Source organism: Trichosurus vulpecula, chromosome 5 (genome assembly GCF_011100635.1).
Source record: "Trichosurus vulpecula isolate mTriVul1 chromosome 5, mTriVul1.pri, whole genome shotgun sequence".
NCBI lineage: Eukaryota > Metazoa > Chordata > Mammalia > Diprotodontia > Phalangeridae > Trichosurus > Trichosurus vulpecula.
Window position 1 is genome coordinate 235323280 of NC_050577.1, and position 20515 is coordinate 235343794.

The window sequence follows — 20515 nt, forward strand, 5'->3', positions numbered from 1 at the left end:
GGTGCTTCTGTCTCTAGTAATTATGTATTTATTGCTATAGATAGACAGAAGCCCTGTGTTCTGATTTGTGTTATTTGCTCTGTTTATATAATTTCTGTTTGTAATTTCTCTTTGTGTTTTCTCTGAAATTCAGGGTACTGACTTTTCCCCCTGAACTAAGTGAATGATGTATGTATATTTGATTAAAGTGAGATTTTAAACCCCTTAAAGTTGCTTTCCTTAGAAAAGCGCAGATCAATGAATCTGTCTTAGCAGCCCTCCTGTGTGCTGATGTTATTGGCCTTATACCTCCACAGCAGCTGCAAGCAGCATTGTTGTTACAACAGGTGAGGAAATTGAGGCAAACAGGGTTAAGTGACTTGGCCAGGGTCTTACAGCTAGTAAGTATCTGAGCCCAGATTTGAACTTAGGAAAATGGGTCTTTCTGATTCCAGGCTTAGCATTCTATCTACTATGCTAACTATTTTCTCCTATGTCTGGGTAACCTAATAACTATTAATATATTTATATACTGACAAATGATTTGGAAATTGTTTAAGTTAAGAACCCCTTACCCCCAAGCCTACATTACTCTGCATTTCCTTCCCATTTAGAATGTCAGTTCTTTGGGAATAAGAATTGTTTCTTTTGTATGTGTGTGGTCCTTGCGTCCCCACTGCCTAGTATAAATCCTGGCATACAGTTGGTGTAACAGCAGTGTTGCTAGCAGCTACTGTGGCTGTGTAAGAGCAAAACACCAGCATCCCGAAAGGCTGCTAACAAAGGTTCTTTGATCTGCATTTCTAAGGAAAGCAACTTCAAGGGGTTAACAATCTCAGTTTAATTAAACATACATATATCATTCACTTAGTTCAAGGGGTAAAGATCAGCCCCCTGAACTTCAGAACAAATACAAACAGAAATTACAAGCATACATGATATAAATAGCAAATGACACAAACCAGTCTATACATAGCAATACATAGTTACCAGAAAGCACCAACATCTGGGTTATTAAAGCAGGGGGTGGGGCACCGCTCTTTCAACGGCTTGCCCAGAGTCTTGTCACCAGCACTCTTTCAGTGAGTGTACCCCAAAAGTCAAATGCTAACTTTCCAGTATGTATGTGCTGTTCAGGAACCTGAGGGCTCCAGGGTGGGGGAAAATCAGTTCTTCAATCACTAACACCAGGGTGTGGAAAAGTTGTTTAATAGCTAATGCCACATTATATACATTGTTTCCAGTCAATGACTCCCCATTGCCTTAGTGCTGAGAAACACTCCAAGACAAAAAGATCCTCCTTTACCTGCCCCATTCAAACAAAGGCTAGACTCATTAAAGGCACTTGATAGCCTTACCATCCCAAAAGAGAACAGCAAAAATTCCTGCCCTCACTACCATTACAGTAGGTTCTTAATAAATGCTTGTTGATTGATTCCTGATCCTTTACTCTTATAATTTTGATGGCCCCAGCAGTATCTAGGTTCCCTCCCCTTCCCCCCCGCCCCTGACCCGGACCTTTTATACCATCAGTGTGTGTGTGTGTGTGTGTGTGGGTGTGGTCCTTGCATCCCTACTACCTAGTATAGATCCTGGCATACAGTAGGTTCTTAATAAATGTTTGTTGATTGATTCCATTACTCTTATAATTTTGATGGCCCCAGTAGTATCCAGGGATTTTTTTCTGGAGCTTTTATACCTTCAATGTCAGGAATTTCCCAGTGAGAAAACACCCTCTCCTAAGGCAAATCAGCACTTATTCTGAAATCCTATAGAACTGCCTGGGGGGTGGGGTGGGAGGAGGGGCTGTATTTTGAAGTTAAGTGTTATCCATATAGCCAGTTTGTCTCAAAGGAACAACTTGAACCTGGGTTTTCCTGACTCCTAAGCTAGTTCACTACCACTTCACCACACTGCCTTCATTGATATCTGTTTACTCTAATTCCTATACTTATTATATATAATACGGTAAGAAGCGTTTTATTTCTGCTGTATACAAGGCATGGTAAGAGCCTCTGGGATGTGAAGACAAGCAAAAATGGCTCCTCCCTTAAGTAATTTACATCCTACTGGGCTGGTATAGGGAGTTTAATCTAGTGGAATTAATTAGTATTATCACTATTTACTACTATAAATTTATTAATTAGCATTAGTAGTTAATTAGTATAATTAGTTATTAGTAATAATTAGTACTATAAAATTAGTTATTAATTTGTTCACTCCTTTCAGTTGTATCTGACTCTTCGTGACCCCATTTGGGGTTTTCTTGGCAAAGATATTAGAGTGGTGTGCCATTTCTTTCTCCACCTCATTTATAGAAGAGTCAACTGAGGCAAACAGGGTTAAGTGACTTGCCCAAGGTCATACAGATAGTAAATATCTGAGGTCAGATTCGAACTTATGAAGATCAATCTTCCTGACTCTAGGCCTCATGCTTTATCTACTTTTCTGCCTAGCTGCCCTATTAGTTAGATAAAATTACACATTAGGTTTAATATTATTAAAAACATCACTAAAGATATCGCAGCATCTGGGCAGATCTGTAGGAGTACACACACCAACATAAAATAGCTGCTCTGGTTTTATCTGGCTCTTTGAGGCTGAAGTTTTCCTCTGGGCATTTGTTCCAGGAGATTTTTTTTTTCCATGTAATGATGCTGAGGTAGTTCCCTCTGTGGTACTTGGGTTGCCACCATGATTTATAATGTAAACAACTTACAAAGATGAGGAGCATCAGTCTGTTTGACGATATTAATGAAGTCCTTACTCAAGAGGAAAAAAGACTCCAGGTCACAGAGTTGTTCTCTGCCCACCTGTGTTTCCCAGATCACTGAGGAAGAACATTCAACACCAGAGATTCATTAGGTTCGAAGGCTCAGATCTGAAATGACTTACCATAGACTATTCATTATATTATGCTTAAGCTCTGTTAATTAATGGAATGCACTCTCATTACTAGCTCACTGGGACTATTGCAACATATAAGGTTGGTAAAGATGGATTGACATGGATTTATATTGAGAAATCTAATTTTAAAAGTTCAAAATTAACATTTTACTTTAGGAGACCAGAATTATGATTACCCAGCTCTTCTTCAATAAAAATGAAAAAACCCCTCGAAAATCATTACACTTCTCATATAACATTTATGGGCTAGAGCAAAAGAAAATATCACTGTACAATGATTTCAACAATCTGCATTGATTAAAAAAACTCTAGGAAAAGGAGAAAAAAAAGTATTTTTACTAAAATAAAAATTACTTAGTTTTATGCCAGGATGCTTTTCTATGCATAATCTTCTCTATTTTTTTTTCTTTGAGTTATTTTGAAATGTGGCAATACATACTCAAATTGTGAAGTGAGATCTCATTGATTTAGAAATAATCTCCAATAATGGACTCAAACTTATCCATGCTGTGCATTGCATGCAACTCTCAGATCCATGCTTTCACTGAAATTTTCCATAGTTGGTACAACCCAATGTGCCAATCTACAGAATAAAAAAAATGTTTTAATTAGAGAGAAAATTCCAGGAAGGCTAGAAAAAGACTTCAGTTACTACTTAGATTCTTAACTTCAGTAATCTCATTGGAAACAGCCATTTAAACTTTTATTAAAACTGCTTTATATCTCTTTATTTCCAGGAAATTGGGAGTAAAAAGAGAGAAGTATTTCCCTCTCTGTTCTTCTTTAATAAAAGTTTGAATTAACATAGAAAAATACTTGTTTGGAGACAGACACTGAATAAGCTTAGAAAGTTGGAAAAAAAAAACCATAAACCAGTAGACAATTGTTTCATATTCTACACGGGACCACTCTCATAAGAAAGTAGTACAATACTGTGTTTCCCCCGGAGAATATATTTCTATAAGATTAGAAAGCTGAGATAAATGGAAATAACATAGTAATGAAGGAGTGACCAATCAAACTTAAAAGTAGTCAAATTTTAGAAACAGGCCAGCCTTCACTGAGAGGAAATAATTCTGAGAGGACAGAGTATTGGAGTTCACAGAATCACAGAATTTTGCACTGGAAAGGAGTTTCAAGACCACCTGCTGACCAAGAATTCCCTCTATAATATCTCAGAGCAGTGGCCCTTCATTCTTCAAACTGCAGATGAGCTGGAAAGGAGAATCTACTTCCTTTGGGACGGGTCTGACAATCTAGCCTACATACCGATTCTTTGCCACCTCTCCTTTTTGGCCTGGATGAAGGCACTCGCAGCCAAGCATGTCTCCTCCTCCTACACATGTTAAGAATTATTAAACAAGGAATCAACACAACAAACTGTTATGAATACCTACTGAACAGAGGGAACTGGATAGACTCTGGGGGAGACACAGAGTTTTGGTAATGCAGAACTCCTATATCATGGAATTTGGAGATGCTAGAGAGATAATGATACCCGCAAAAGAACCTTGCTGATTCTGTTTTTCTTTTTTTTTAAGAGGACCAGTGAATCAAGGGGTGATGTCATGACTTGTGCGTGAATTAGATTTTTAGTGAGACAGAGGTAAACTAAGTCATCAGCCTCACTTTTTCTTCCAGAAGTACGTAGCAGGATGAAAGTCAAGACAACTGGTGATCACCGGGATGTAGTACAGGACCTCAGTGTCATGGAGATTTGATTAAGCTCTAAGTGCTCCACAGCACCTGCTTCATCTGCCTTCAAGGCCATTGGGACAAACTGTTCTCATCTGCCCTTCCTGCCAGGGGAAGTCTTCACATACTTGGATAGACTCCTTTCCTAACTCACCAATGGGTTTGAGACCTGTTGGTTACCCTCACCTTGGTTTAGCCCTCTGCCTAGATGCTTTTACTGGGCATGTTACAGCTTCTTGGAGCCACAATTAAGTGGGCAAGTAGACAGCAAAGGTGGATGAGCAGCACTGAAAAGGGCCCACCAAGCTTTCACACAAGAGGTGCCAGTCCTCCTAGACACCCCATACACTCCACTGAGTCTGTCTCTACATTATGTGCCCTTCTCTGCTACCACATTAGTCTGAGTTCTCATCATTGGCCTAAATTATTGTAGCAACCTCTTCATGGGTCTCCATGCATCGAGGCTCTTTACCAATCCAGTCCTTCTTTACTGCTGCCAAAGCAGTTTTCCCTAGGCAGACATCTGACTCCCTGTCCTCCGTCCAGTCATTACTTCCTATTGCTTCTGGGACCAAGTATAAACTCCTTTGTCGAGGTTTTAAATCCCTATACAATCTTACCCCAATTTATTTTTTCCAGAATCAATGACATAACTCCTTCCCATAGCCTTCAGGCTACTACATTGGTCTTCTCTGTTTTTTTTTCTCCTAAAAATTATACTCCATCTCCAGTCTTTGTGTCTTTACATGGTCATCTCAGGGAAGCTAGGTAGCACAGTGGATAGAGTACTGGGCCTCAAGTCAGGAAGACCTGAGTTCAAATCCAGCCTCTGACAATTGCTAGTTGTGTGCCCCTGGGGAAGTCACTTATCTTATTTTCCTCGATTCCTCATCTGTAAAATGAGCTAGAGAGGGAAATTGTAAATCACTCACAAAGAGTTGGGCATTAGTGAAAACCGACTGAACAACAATAATTAAAGATAAGAAAAGAATTAAATTCCTGGAGGGCAAAGAATATTTCTTGCTTTTTCTTTGTACCTCCAGTGCTTAGCGCAGGGTTTTGGCACACAGGAAGTGATTAATAAATGCTTGTTGACTAAATGAATAACCTCGAAAGTGAATGGAATAGATTAGCTCATAAAATGGTGAAAGGTAGCAGAAGAATTAGAGAACCGAATCTAGCAATATGTTATTTATAATAAACGGTTGAAACCTAAAGATTCACCCAGAAGTAAAAAGAAAGAATAGAATGGAATTTATTGTGTCTCGGGGGAATTAAAAAAGAAAAAAGGAGAGGTTATGATCATGATGTCAAAACAAGGCAATAGTAAAAATAGACGTAATCAGAAAAAAATAAGCAGGAAACCTGTATTATGCTTATAGGTGCCATGGATAAAGCACAACAAGGTGGTGCAGTGGGTATGAGTCCTGTATATTTTCCTCTAAGTCTCCCATTATATCTGCCATAGAGGCCTAACTAAAAGACCTTCTTGTTGGTGTTTTTAGATTTTGTCAGTACATCTATAGCCCTAAAATCATCCTTCTGTTTGTTATTACTTATTCTTGCCAGAATGATACCAGGATGCAAGGCAGTTTCTTAGGAATATAGATTGCCACATTTCTCCTCTGTCCCCATATCCCATTGAAACAGAGGTTTAACATATTCAGCAAACATAATAGATGCAAGGAGGCTTTGTGCCAGATGTTCAAGATCTTAAGATTTACTTTCTTTGAGAAATAACTGATTATTAAATAGTTTTCTGTTCTTAATATATGTACATATTTAAAAATTTCACCCATTTTGATATTTAGCTTTTAAAAAATAGTTTGAAGTAGTTTTTAACATAGACTGAAAGTCAACTAGCTGGTTTCTTTGGAAAAAAATCCATCGTAATTCATATTTTAATGCTTGCAAATGGAAAATAATGATTGGGGTAAATGGAAGGTGTGTCCAGGAAATAGGATGTGTTCTCTTCTAATTCTGTTGAGGAGCATATGAGTATGTGTGAATTTTCCCATAAATCATCACTTTAAAGTGATTCAGACTGCTGGTTTCACATCAGATTGATGAACTGTATATAGGTAATAGGAATAAGTTCATAAAAACATCAGACCCATAAAAATTAATAGCCTGAAAAATGACTCTGTCCTTCCTCCATTTATCAGTAATATAAAGAGTATGCATATCTTGGCAGTGAGCATCAGTACCCAGGCAATGGAGGGCAAGGAGTTACATTTATAGTTTGATTTTTATATTATTTGAAATACCTAATGTCTTTCTTGCCCAGCCTGATTTCTTCTGGGCTTAGAGCCCAATGTTAATTTATAGCATTTTCTAATTTATCAATTAGAATCAACCTCAGTGGAATCCAACAAATGTTCGTAGAACATTTAGGCATATTCAGCCCCATATGAAGTTAAATTCATTCATACCAGTTCTGCTTAGAGAGACATCCTTAGAGCCTACATTTTTCTAGGGTTCTTTCCAGTTCGATGATTCATTCTACTATTTAGTTTTTGGTGTAGTTGCCTGCCCTCTCTTTGTCTCTGTCTTTCTTTTTCTTTGTGACGCTTTGTGCTTTGAGCAGCACCTAGCACATGTTGTTGTTGAGTGGTTTTCAGGCATGTCCAACGCTTCATGACCCCGTTTTAGTTTTCTTGGCAAACATACTGAAATGGTTTGCCCTTCCTTCTGCAATTCATTTTGCAGATGAGGAAACTGAGGCAAACAGGGTTAAGTGACTTGCCCAGGATCACACAGCTAGTAAGTATCTAAAGCTGGATTTGAACTCAGGAAGATTGAGTCTTCCTGATTCCAGGCCCAGTGCTCTGTACACTGTGGCGCCACCTAGCTGCTAGCACATGTGAGTTACTTAATAAATTCTTACTGACTAGCTATCTCTGCGTTTCTCTGTCTCTGTCTCATCTAGAAAATGAGCCAGAAACCGTAAGGTTTTTTCTTGTGCTGTTGCTTTTCCACCTCAGATCTTACGTCAAATTCCATTCAATTCAATAAACATTGAACAAGAACAGTGGTTAAGTTCTGGCAAAAGCAAAGGGTCCTGCCCTCTAGAAGCTTACAGTCTAATGGGTAAGACATCATGTAAACAAAAATACAAGCAAACCTATTCCAGATAAGTAGGACATCGTTCACAGAGGCAAGGCACTGGAATTAGGAGGAGTTAGGAAAGACTTTCTGCAAGAGGTGAGACTTATTTGAGACTTCAAGGAGCCAGGGAGATCAGTAGTCAGAGTGGAGGAAGGAGACGGATACAGGAATGAGGGCCAGCCAGAGAGAATGCCTGTGACCAAGAGATGGAATGTCTTGTTGGTGGGATAGCCAGAAAGCCAGTGTCACTAGATCGATCTCAGTGTGTTTTATGAAAGATCTATTCTTATCTGCCACTGGAAAATAAAAATGGAAACCAAGAGCCCCTCAGATTGTGGAAATAATGAATGCAATGTCAGTTGCTTTGAGTGTTAGATATTGTGGCGTTTCTATTTGTTTGTTAGACACTACAATAAAAATAATTTGTTTAAGAATGGCTCAATTATTTCTAAATTAATGAATTTGCACTTTCTAAATGTAATTCCTTTCCTGCTATCATTTGCCAGAGGTTTTTTTTCCCCAGGGGGAAGGCAGGGCAATTGAGGTTAAGTGACTTGCCCAAGGTCACACAGCTAGTAAGTGTATCAAAGGCTGAATTTGAACTCAGGTTCTCCTGACTCTGGTGCTCTAGTCGCTGCACCACCTAACTGCCCCAATTTGCCACATTCTGCACGTCCTTTAAAGCATAACATAAAAGGTTCCTCTCCAGCAGGCTTTATTCCTAGACTGCAATGACCTTCCCCTTTCTGCACCTATCTAATGTATTATGTAACTTTTGAGTATTGAAGTTATATTTGTGTACATTTAATCATATTGCCGGATTGTGAACTCCATGAATGCAACAACTGTGTTCTTATTTCAATCATCTATATGCCTCAAACCTTTCCTTTCCCTATACTGAGAATAGTGTGCTTTGTACACAGTTAGCCCTTAGTAAATGTTGGATGAATGAATAAAAATGCCTTAATAACAATATGGTCTTATTAAAAAATTTAGTTGTTTCATTTTAGATATAAATCTGACTTCCTTAAAAGCTTTTATTTCTCAGCAGGAGAAACATGGCAAATCCAGTCTTTTACATGGCGAATCTTAAATTAAGGCAGAAGATAAAACTGTGGCGTTTTTTTTCTTGCAGCGTTTGTCCAATGGTTCCATAGACTCAACAGATGACACCAGCCAAGTGATGGAGCTCCAAGAGTTACTTGAAAAGCAAAACTATGAATGGTCCAAATGAAAGAACGCTTAGCAGCGCTTTCTTCCCGGGTGGGAGAAGTGGAGCAGGAAGCAGAGACCGCCAGAAGGACCTCATTAAAACAGAGGAAATGACACTAAATATCAAAGGGACATCAGAGAGGTAAGCAGTTCACAATGAGTATTATTACCATCATGCCCTTCCTCATATTCTTTCTCAAAGATTATCATTTGGTTTGAATTATACCAGTAACAGATGCAGCTTTGCCTTGAAGATGGAGATTTAGGCTTGCAATCAGGAAGGGTTGGGTTCAAATCTAGCCTTTGCAATTACCATATGACCCTAGGTGAGTCATGGCTAACTCTATGGCTTCCCCTCTCCTACTCTTCAAGGTCCTGCATCCATCATAGTATCGCCTTTCTCTCTTCAGTCGAAATTTGCTCTCGGAAAAGATTCAGAGCAAAAGTATATAATAGCCATGTTAAACTACCACCCAATGGTCTCAAGCAGACTACAAACTCTCTTGTGCTGCCAGAATCAGATTATAAAGTAATTGAGAAATGATTAGCAAAATCAATAGAAATAAGTAAAATATAAGTAATGTTAATTTGTGGTTTTCTCAGTCACTGTGCACCAGCAGAGATCCATTTTAATTTGGGATTAATGTCGCTGGTATATGTCACCTTATAAATTTCAGTCATTGTGTTTTTGCTCCCAGGGTCACAGATATTTGCATTTATGTGGCATTACTAAATATGGAATGAAATTAAGTCTGTGTCAACTGTTAAAGGCATCTTCAAGGTGGGGGAAGAAGGCATGTGAATATTTGGGGGAGCAGGGAAGCTTTCCATTTGCTCTCAACACCACTTTTACAGGAGCTGTAATATTTGTCTTTGAAAATCAATAATAATAATAGTAATAATACAATGAGGATAATAGAAAGACAACTGTATTGTGGTAGATAGTGATCTGACCTCTGAATCAGAGAACATGGGTTCAAGTCTTCCCTCTGACTCAAACTGGCCGAGTGACCCTGCCAAGTCACACCATCACTCTAAGAATGTAAGTTGCAGATTCTCTGAATCACCAGAGAGAGAGAGCTCTACAAACGGATGAATCCCAGATCCTTTCTAAAATAAGAAATCACAGAATCAAATGATAATAATAATAATAATAAAAGTTTTATTCAACTAAAAAGAGTTATTTTATCCATCTATGCAACAGTCTATGGAATGGTGAATGTAAAATATAGAAGAGCAGCATGGCCTGGTATGGTTTCTATCTGAAGGCCATTGAAAGAGAAGAGAATGAGATAATATGAGTACTGAAAATTACAGTGATATTGACATCATCCCAGTTGTCATCTAGTACTGGGAATGTACCCACAACACTTTCTGTGAGCATACAGAAAATGAACTTGCGCCCTATTTTTGTTAAATTACCAAAAAAAAAAAAGGAAAAAACTTCCACGTATGGGAAGTACTTTCATAACGCGTGCGAGCGCGCACACACACACACACAGCAGGAGAGTGACCAGGGACATTTTCTCTGAACCCCATAAAAATTAAGAATGAGATGAGGATGAGAACGATGACAGCTCCATAATGCTTTCAAGTTTATAATATGCTTAACACACATTATCTGATTTGAGCCTCTCACAAGCCTCTAGTGATACTTTTAACATCCCATTTTAAGGAAGAGTACAGAGTCTCGGAGAGGTTAAGTGACTTGTCTTTGTTCACACAGCTAGAGAGGAACAAAGGTGAGATTGGAATGAAGTTCTTACTGACTCTATCCAGTCTTCTACATGACTGTTTTTAAAATTTATTTCTGAGTGTGTGTGAATTTTTTTCAGCACAGATATCTTTCTCACATATCTAATAACCATAGTCAGCAAACTTCAATATGCATCTCCAGATAATCTAAATTATAATTGCATATGCAGGCACAGCTGCCTGCTGTCACTCGTATAGGATTGACTCATTCCTATTTTCAAGTCTCTATACCTAAAATCACCTCCTTTTCCCTCCCTAACAAAATGTGTTCCTTCCCTTTTTAGCAAAATCTTACTAAAAAATTCTTCTCTTCTATAAAGCCTTTAGAGCTTAACTCCATCTGTCTCCTTTCACTCAATGTATAGCTAATCCTTGTCCTTTTCATAGATGTTGGTCTCTAAATTAACTAACAAGCTCTTAGGGCATGGAGATCCTAGGAAAAATTCTTGTTTTTAAATTTCTGCTTACACACTTATGACACATCGTGGACCATCATTACATTTTTAATTGGCTGGATTTTTCTTTAATCTAATAATTATGCAACTACAGGAAGAGTTACTGGGTGCGTGATAGCACAGGCAAAAAACAAAGGGTAAGAGAAAAGGGAGACAGGTGGCACACTGGATAGAACTCCAGGCATAAAGTCATCTGGCCTCAGACACTTAGTAGCTATGTGACCCTGAGCAAGTCACTTTACCCTGTTTGCCTCAGTGTCATCTGTAAATGATCTGGAGAAGGAAGTGACAAATCTGTCCAGTACCTTTGCCATGAAGACCCCAAATGGGGTCACAAAGCATTGGATACAACTGCAACGACTGAACAAAATAAAGAGAAAATGGGAACTTTGTGGGTGTGGAAATGCTGCTGAATGATCATCATATTTTGCTTATAAGGAAGCTTGTGACACTTCTCCTTATGTTCATTAAAAATATAGCCTTGAGCTCCTGCCCTCCATAGCCTGATGACCAGGTTTGTTACTTCACAGCTCACTCAGGGTTCTTCAGTATCCTTAAGGAGCTTTGCAGTGTCCAGGCTCTCTCTTGTTGGCTCCAGCCTGCACTGAAGGTCCTCCTCCAATTGTAGGAGGGTCTCCTACATCCCAATTCCACTTATTATTATAGTTTCTCCATCAATGAAGACCCCAACTTAGTCTGATTTTTAAAACTTTGTGCCCTCATTCCGTTCATCTCTGTCATATAGCTTCAGGTTTGTTTTGTTCTTCAATCAACCATTGATCAATCCACATTTATTTAAAAAGTGTTGTGTGCTAGGCACTGGGAAGACAAACATAGAAATTAAACAACCCTTGCCTTCAAGGAATTTACATTCTATCAGAAGAGACAGTATGTAAGTGGATATTATGTACGTATGTAGGTGGTTTTTCAGTTCAGTCATGTCCGACTCTTTGTGACCCCATTGGTAGCAGAGATACTCGACTAGTTTGCCAATTCCTTGTCCAGCTCATTTTACAGATGAAGAAACTGAGGCCAACAGGGTTAGGAGACTTGCTCGGGGTCACACAGCTAGTAAATATCTGAGGCTGAATTTGAACTCATTAACATACTTGATTCCATACATCTGCATGTGTACAAATGTATTTGCAAGCATGTACAAAATATAAAGCACATAAATATAAGATAAATTATGTGGAGTGAAGGAAGACAGCAGTAAGTAGAGAGTTCAGGAAAGATTTAATAAATCTCAGTGCCTGCCTGGCACATGGAAGGTGTTTGTTAAATGCTTGTTTGGTCATTGATTGATTTGGATCACCTCTACCTGATTATCCTCCTAACCCTTGAAATTGAACACAGGTAAAAGTGAAGGTATCTTTTCCCCTCCCCCAATATTGACATCCTTATGATTTTCCTATTTCCTGTAGTTCACTGGGACCTTCTTCTGAAAACATCACATAGCCCTGCCTTGTATCTCTAATTTACTTATCTTATAATATTATTTATTAGAATTATTTTGTGCTTTCCTTATCCTCCCCCTAAAAACCCAAACAAACAAAAAACCCCACTAAGCTTCCAGGAAAAGGACTGTCTTATCTGAACTTAACAGTGTTCAGAAGTACAGTTCTTTTTCACAAAATAAGTATTTAAGAAATGTGAACATTTAGTTGTTAAAATTTTGTCATCCTACACACACACACCTGAAAATTGAAGTTATTGTTTCACACCTTACTTAGTCTCTCTTATTTTCATATGTAATCAGTTGCAAACTCTTCCCAATTCTACCTTCCCAATGGCTCTTGCATCTGCCCCCTTTTCTCCACTCCCATTGCTACTTCTCTAGTTCAGATACTCATACTCCCCATGTGGAGAATTGAACAATTAACTTACCACTCGATCTCCCTTGTTTTAGTTTAACCTCCAAAATGTATTTACTACACATTAGCTGCTAAAATACTCTTCCTAATTAATAGAACTGGTCACATGACTCCAATCAATAAACCTTTACTAAGCACTTCCTATGTGCCAGGTACTCTGCTAGGACTAAGAGCTGAAACTACAGAGAAGGAAACCAGGAGCTTAAATTCTAATGGGGAAGCTGACAATAGACGTATGTATATATATAGAATAAGGTTCTAGATAATCAATATTTGCTAGTTTTGAAGGAAGGATGCCCACTGTTAGAAAAATTCAAAAGGGATTCATGTCAAAGGTGGCACTTGAAGGCTGTGTCTTGAAGAAAAAGAAGGATTCTTTGAGGTGGAAATAAAGCTGAAAAGCTGTCCATGACTCCCAACTGCCAGTGAAAGAAATTTCAAACTCCATAACTTACTATTCAAGGTTATCTATTTCAACTTGGTTTTCCAGCTTTATTTCAGACTCCTCCTCTTCACCCCAACCCCACATTCCATATGCTCCAACCAAACTAATCTAATTGACATTCCTCAAACATATTCTAAGTATTTTGTCTCTATGTCTTTAGTCACAGTTTTCCCTAAATATTCTCTCTTTACATCTCTGCCATTTGAAATCCTTCTCTTCTATCATGACTAGGATCAAATAACTTCCCTTTGAAGCCTGCAAACAAGAAATGTGCTATAAATCCTCTCCTGTGGCCTCTTAAAAAAGCCTTGATTCGCTTTCTCAAGCATAACTACACGCCGATTTTGTGCTTATTCCTGTGGAGGTCTTCTTCCCCTGCCTATCGTCTTCTCCCAACAAATTTGTAAACACTTTGCGGATAGGGACTGTATCACAGAATCATAGATTGTTCAACTGACAAAATTTAATCAAACCCAAGAATTTTAAAAATGAGAATGAGGGCCAGAGAGTCTATAACTGGCCCAAGGTCAGTTAAGGAATGGCAGAGCTGGGATTTGAACACAGGCCTTCTGCAGTAATCACAACGCACTTTCCACTAAATCATACTACCTTCATTGTTGTATGCCCCAGAGAGGTGAACATATAGCACATTGCCCAGAGTAGGAAATCAATAAAAGTTGATTGGAATTAGATTGGATTCCACTTGCTTGAAACTGCAGGTCCGTTTTTATTGCAGCAGGTCAGCATTTTAAAAGAAAACAGTGGAGTAATTTCATTGTTATGAAATCCAGAGCATGAGTGTAACAGCCCGTAATATAATTGAACCTTTCCACTCCTTCCTCCCCTTTTTTCGAGGTTGCTGCTTTCAGTGAATAGCTTCCTGTTTTAGCTCTTCCAAATGACACAGAGAGCCCAGAGAGCCGAGCTGTTTCTTTGACTTGTGAATCCATACTTTTATTTATAGAAACACAGCCTGCAGTTAAAAACCAAATCCCTCATATGGATCATCGAATCGGAAAGAAAATAAAGTCAGAGAGGATATTGTCTGGTGTCCATATAGATGACAACTCTAGGATTGGCTGGTGTAGACAGGCCATTTGTTTATGAGCAAGAGAGAGATGTCTGGGTCCTTCTGCTAAATTTATTTCTTTAAAACAAATTACACACATTCACACACACACATATATACACAGACACATATACATATGTATATACACATACAAGCATATACGTATATATGTATGTGTCTGTGTATATATGTGTGTGTGTGTGTATATATGTGTGTATATATGTACATATATACATATGAGTGTGTGTATGCATGGCAGCTGGGTGGCACAGTAGATATAGCATTAGGCCTAGAGTCAGGAATACCTGAGTTCAAATCCAGCCTCAGATACTTATTAGCTATGTGACCTTGTACAAGTCACTTAACTCTGTTTGCCTCAGTTTCTTTGTCTGTGAGATGAGCTAGAGAAGGAAATGGTAAACCACTTCAGCATCTCTGCCAAAGAAGACCCAAATGAGGTCACAAAGAGTTAGAACTAAATGACTGCAACTATGAGAATTAGATGGGGAAAAAAACCTTGAAACCTTTCTTTTTCTACCACAAGATTAGTAAATCCAGTATTCTTTATAAAAGTCAAGTTGACAGAATATCACAAAGAGTGAGCACTGTGAGAGAAGCAAACAAGAAAACAAAATCTGCTCATCATTTTGTTGTTGTCGTTAAGAAGTAGAAAAAAATATAAGAAACAAGAATGATAAAGTAGAAAGAGAATCTGAAGTTGGAACACCCAGGTTTGAATACTGGTCCTATCCCTTACTAGTAGCTGAGTTACCTTGGGCAAGTCATCGACCACACTGGCCTAGGTTTCCTCATCCATTTAATTGTAGCATTTAGATGAGTTGTCTATGGTCTCATCTAGTTCTAGTTCCTACAATTCTATCAATTCCCGATGGCAAAAATACAATGTGATTGTATAGTTATGTAGGGCAGCTAGGTGGCACAGTGGGTAGAGTGGCAGCCCTGGATTCAGGAGAACCTGAGTTCCAGCCTGGCCTCAGACACTAGCTGTGTGACCCTAGGCAAGTCACTTAACCTTGTTTGCCTCAGTTTCCTCATCTGTAAAATGAGCTGAAGAAGGAAATGGCAAACCGCTCCCGTATCTTTGCCAAGAAAACCCCAAAGGAGGTCACATACACAACTAACTGACAAAAGAACAACAACACACGGTTATGTCGTGTATTTTCTTGGGATCTTGGGATCATTTTTCACCAATTAGGGGCCATCACCACCTATCCTGACCTATGTCTTGCCTCTGGACTCTGATGACTATGGGGGGGGAGAGTGAGGCTGGTGACTTTGCCCAGCTCTGCCTCACTCAAATCCAATTCACTTGCAAGTCAAGATATCAGCCTCCTGATATCACTGGTCCTCTTTGAAAACAAAGGATGGCAAAAAAAAATAGCCAACAACAATTCACCAATTAATACCCAGCATGTAAATTTTTCCAATTTTGATACTAGGGGAACACGTTCAGTGCCAGGGAGAAAATGATGCTTGAATTACAATACCCAGAATCTGGTCAAGATACTTGTTCCTTATAAAAAGTTTCATCAGTTTGGAACCGAAGACCACTCACTGTACACATAAAGACTGACCTATGTGGGGCAGCTAGGAGATGCAGTGAGTAGAGCACCAGCCCTGGAGTCAGGAGGAGTTGAGTTCAAATGTGGCCTCAGATGCTTGACACTTACTAGCTGTGTGACCTTGGGTAAGTCGGTTAACCCCAATTGCCCTGCCTTCCCCCCTCCAAAAAAAAGAAAAATAAACAAAGACTGACCTATGTTTTCAACAGTATGGTGAGCTCCCAAATGGGAAAACTCCTAACAATTCAGGTTTGGCACCTTCTCTTCAGTAGATAGTCTTAGAAAGGTACTTAGATCACAGGTGTCAAACTCAAGGCCTGCAGTCTACATGAGGCCTGCAAAACTCCAGAGTACTACAGAAAGCAGATTAAATGTAATTGTGAAATATTTATCAAAATAAATAAAAATAAATCACATAGATAATGTTAATTTTTGTTTTGTTTTTTTAAGTCAATATACATACATACATATATATGTATATGCCTATATATATATATACATACACACACACACACACACACACACACATATAGCCTCAGGGATCTGTGCCTATTTGAGTTTAGCACCACTGGCGTAGAACACACAGAAGTTAAGTGACTGGCCCAAGGTCACACAGTCAGTATGTGGCAGAGATGGGGCTTGAAACCCAGCAGGAAAAACTGAATTCAAATCCAGTCTCAGATACTTATCGTCTCTAACATCCTAGACAACTCATTTCACCTCTGTCTGACTCAGTTTCTTCCACTGTAAAATAGAGACAGTAATAGCACAAGGGCTGTTGTGCTGTGATATTTGTAAGGTGCTTAGCACAGTGGCTAGCGTGTAGTGTGTGCTTAAAAATGCTTTTTCCTCTCCTTAGCCCTGTGACCAGTACTGTTTTCTACCACAGCAGAGGCTTCATCAGGTAGCAACATTCCTAAGTACACCAGTACCAGATTAAAATGTAATTGGGAAATAGTTAAGATAAATAAATAAAAGTACAGTGGAACATAGATTAAAGTAAATATTATCAGGCCTCATCGGGTCTGTCTTTTATTCAGTTCTAGTATCTCATTTTAAGAAGGACCTTGATAAGGTGGAAAACATCCAAAGGAGGGCATGGTGAAGGCTGTTGAGCTACTTCCATATGAAAATTAACTGAAGGAAATGGATTTTTTAGCCTGGGCTCAATTAGAAAGGCTGTCCCAAAGATGAGAGAGTAGACTTACTCTTCTTCATCCCAGAGGGCAGAGTGATGGACCATAAGTATAAGTTTCAAAGATGAAATTTAGACATTACGTCAATGAAGAGCATCCCAAAGTGAAATGGGTTGCCCTGAAGGTAATGCATTACCCCAACTTAGGTCTTCAGGAAAAGGTTGGATGATATTTTTCAAGTATGTCATAATGGGAATTCTTTTCAGGTACATCCTGGACTGGATGGCCCCTGAGGTCTCTTCTAACTCTGAAATTCTGTCATTCTGTTTCTTGGAACTTTTTAGAGGAATAAATAAAATTAGATTTGCTTGCTTATTGAGCAAAACATAATTAGAATACAAATTGACTTTCCATATTTTCATAATAGAATGGAATGTCAAATGTAACTTTGGAAGATTTCTTACTCCTTTGGTTTATTTGAGTCCTGTCTCCCTACATTTGCGAAGTTGACTCTACATAATTTAGAGCTGACTATACAACTACATGTTCCCTGCTTTCTCTAGTGATTGTTACTGTGTACAGTCTCATCCTGGTTCTGTTCATTTCATTTTGAATGAGTCCATATATGTCTTCCCAGGTTTTTCCAAAACCATCCTGTTCATCATTTCTTATGGCACAATAGTATTCCATCATAATCACATACCACAATTTGTTCATCCATTCCCCCAATTGATGGGCATTCCCTTTATAATCCAATTCTTTGCCACCACAAAAAGGGCTGCTATAGATGGTTTGTACATATAGATTCTTTTCCTTTTTCTTTGATCTCCTTGGGATATAGACCTACTAATGGTATTGCTGTGTCAAAAGATATACACAGTTTTTATAAACCTTCAAGCACTATTCCAAATTGTTCTCCAGGATGGTTGGACCAGTTCAACACCAAGAATGCATTACTGTGTCTTTCCTATTTTCCCACATCCATGCCAGCACTTGTCATCTCTGATAGATGTGAGCTGGTACTTCAGAGTTATTTTCAATTTGCATTTCTCTAATCAATAGTGATTTAGAGCATTTTTTCAAAAGACTATCATTTTTTATTCTTTTTCTGAAAACTGCCTGTTCATATCCTTTGATCATTTATCAATTAGGGAATGGTTCTTATTTTTATAAATTTGACTCATTTCCCTAAGTATTTAATGAGGCATTTATCAGAGAAATTTCCTATACAAATTTTGATAGTATTTCATTATTTATGCCACCTTTTATAAAAATGTAGTTTCCTTGATTATATCTTTTAATTGGATCTTAAAAGCTTTTTGCTTTATGTGAGATCATGATTGGTACTCCTGCCTTTTGTAATTCAGCTGAAGCATATTAGATTCTGCTCTAGCTCCTTTAACTCTGTGTGTATGTTTTTCTGTTTCAATTGTGTCTCTTATAAACAACATATTTTTGGAATCTGGTTTCTAATCCATTCTGATCTCTGCTTCCATTTTATGGGTGAGTTCCTCCAATTCACATTCACAGTTATGACTACTATGTCTTTCCCTTCATCCTATCTTCTTCTACTTATCCTTCTCTCTTTTTACCTTGTCCCTTCTCAAAAGTCTGTTTTGCTTCTGACCACTGCCTCTTTTAATCCTCCCTCCCTTTAACCACTCTCGTTTCTCTTATCCTCTTTCCCTTCTACTTCCCTGTTTAGTAAGATATATTTTTATACCCAATAGAGTGCCCATGTATTTTTTTTTACCTCTTTGAACAACTTAGAAGAGAGTAAGGTTCAAGCATTGTCCAATCTGCCACCATTTTCTCTTCCACCATAAAAACTCTTCCTTGTGTGCCTCTTTTATGCAAGACAATTTTCCTCGTTCTCCCTTTCCCTTCTGCCTTGTCCTAGGGCCTCCCTCTTTCTCAACCATCCATTTTTTTATGTCATCACAACATAATTGACTCATTCCAGTGCCTTCTGTCTATGTAGAGTTCTTCTAACTGTCCTGACAATGATAAAGTTATTAGGAATTGCATGCGTCATCTTCCCATATAGGAATGTAAACAGTTTAACTTTATTGAGTCCCTTGTGATTTCTTTTTCATGCTTATTTTTTTATACTTCTCTTGACTCTTGTGTTTGAAAGTCAAATTTTCTAATCAGCATTTGTCTTTTTCGTGACGAATGCTTGGAAGTCCTCTATTTCATTAAATTTCCATTTTTTTTTTTCCTCTGAAGGATTATACCGTTTTACTGGGTAGGTTATTTTTGGTTGTAATCCCAACTATTTAGCCATCTAGATTATCATATCTCAAGCCCTCCATTCCTATAACATTGTAGCTATAAAATCTTATGTGATCATGACTGTGGCTCCATGATATTTGAATGCTTTCTTTCTGGCTGCTTAAAGTATTTTCTCTTTGACCAGGGAGCTCTGGAATTTAGCCATAATGCTCCTATGAATTTTCATTTTGGGGTCTCTTACAGGTGATCATCAGTAGATTCTTTTAATTTCTATTTTATCCTCTGCTTCTAGGATATCAGGACAGCTTTTCTTGATAATATCTTGAAATATTATGTCCAAACTTTCTTTGATCATGGCTTTCAGATAGTCCAAAAATTCTTAAATTATCCCTCTGGGATCTATTTTCCAGGTCACTTATTTATCCTTTTCATCACATTAATTTAATTAATTCTTTTAATTAATATTTATCACATTAGTATTTTCTTCATCCTTTTGACTTTGTTTTATTGTTTCTTCATGTCTCATGGAGTCATTAGCTTCCACTTGCCTAATTCTAGTTTTTAAGAAATAATTTTCTTCAGTGAAATTTTGTACTCCTTTTCCATTTGGCAAATTTTGTTTTTTAAAGTGTTATTTTCTTCTATATTACTTTGTACTTCTTTTACCAGTTTTTTACCAGAACTTTGAAAATTTTATTTCATTACCCTCCTTTCTTTTTTCAATTTTTCCTCTACCACTCATCTTTTTTCTTTAACTCTTCCAGGAATTCTTGTTGGACTTGGGTCCAATTTGCATCTTTCTGAGAGGATTCGGTTGTAACTGTTTTCTTATTGTTGTCTTCTGAGTTTATGTATTGGTCTTCTCTGTCACCCTAGTAGCTTTTTATGGTACAATTCGGCCTTTTTTGTTGTTGTTGTTGTTTGCTCATTTTTCCAGCCTTCTTGACTTTTGACTTTATGTTAAAGCTGTGCTCTGCTCACCTGGGGTTGGGGAGGCAGTGTCCCAGGTTTCGGGCTTTTTTTATGCTGCTCTTTTCAGAGCTCGGTCTGGGGGTCTGAAAA

General features: G+C 38.1%; 1 protein-coding gene across 1 annotated transcript in view; it reads left to right on the plus strand.

Annotated features, from left to right (window-relative positions):
* Window positions 1-20515, plus strand: part of PPFIA2 (PTPRF interacting protein alpha 2) — a 420320-nt gene that overhangs the window by 266804 nt on the left and 133001 nt on the right. Inside the window, 4 exon segments of the mRNA XM_036759390.1 lie at window positions 8825-8906; window positions 8909-8983; window positions 8986-9012; window positions 9015-9043. Coding sequence (XP_036615285.1) covers window positions 8825-8906; window positions 8909-8983; window positions 8986-9012; window positions 9015-9043 — 213 coding nt within the window.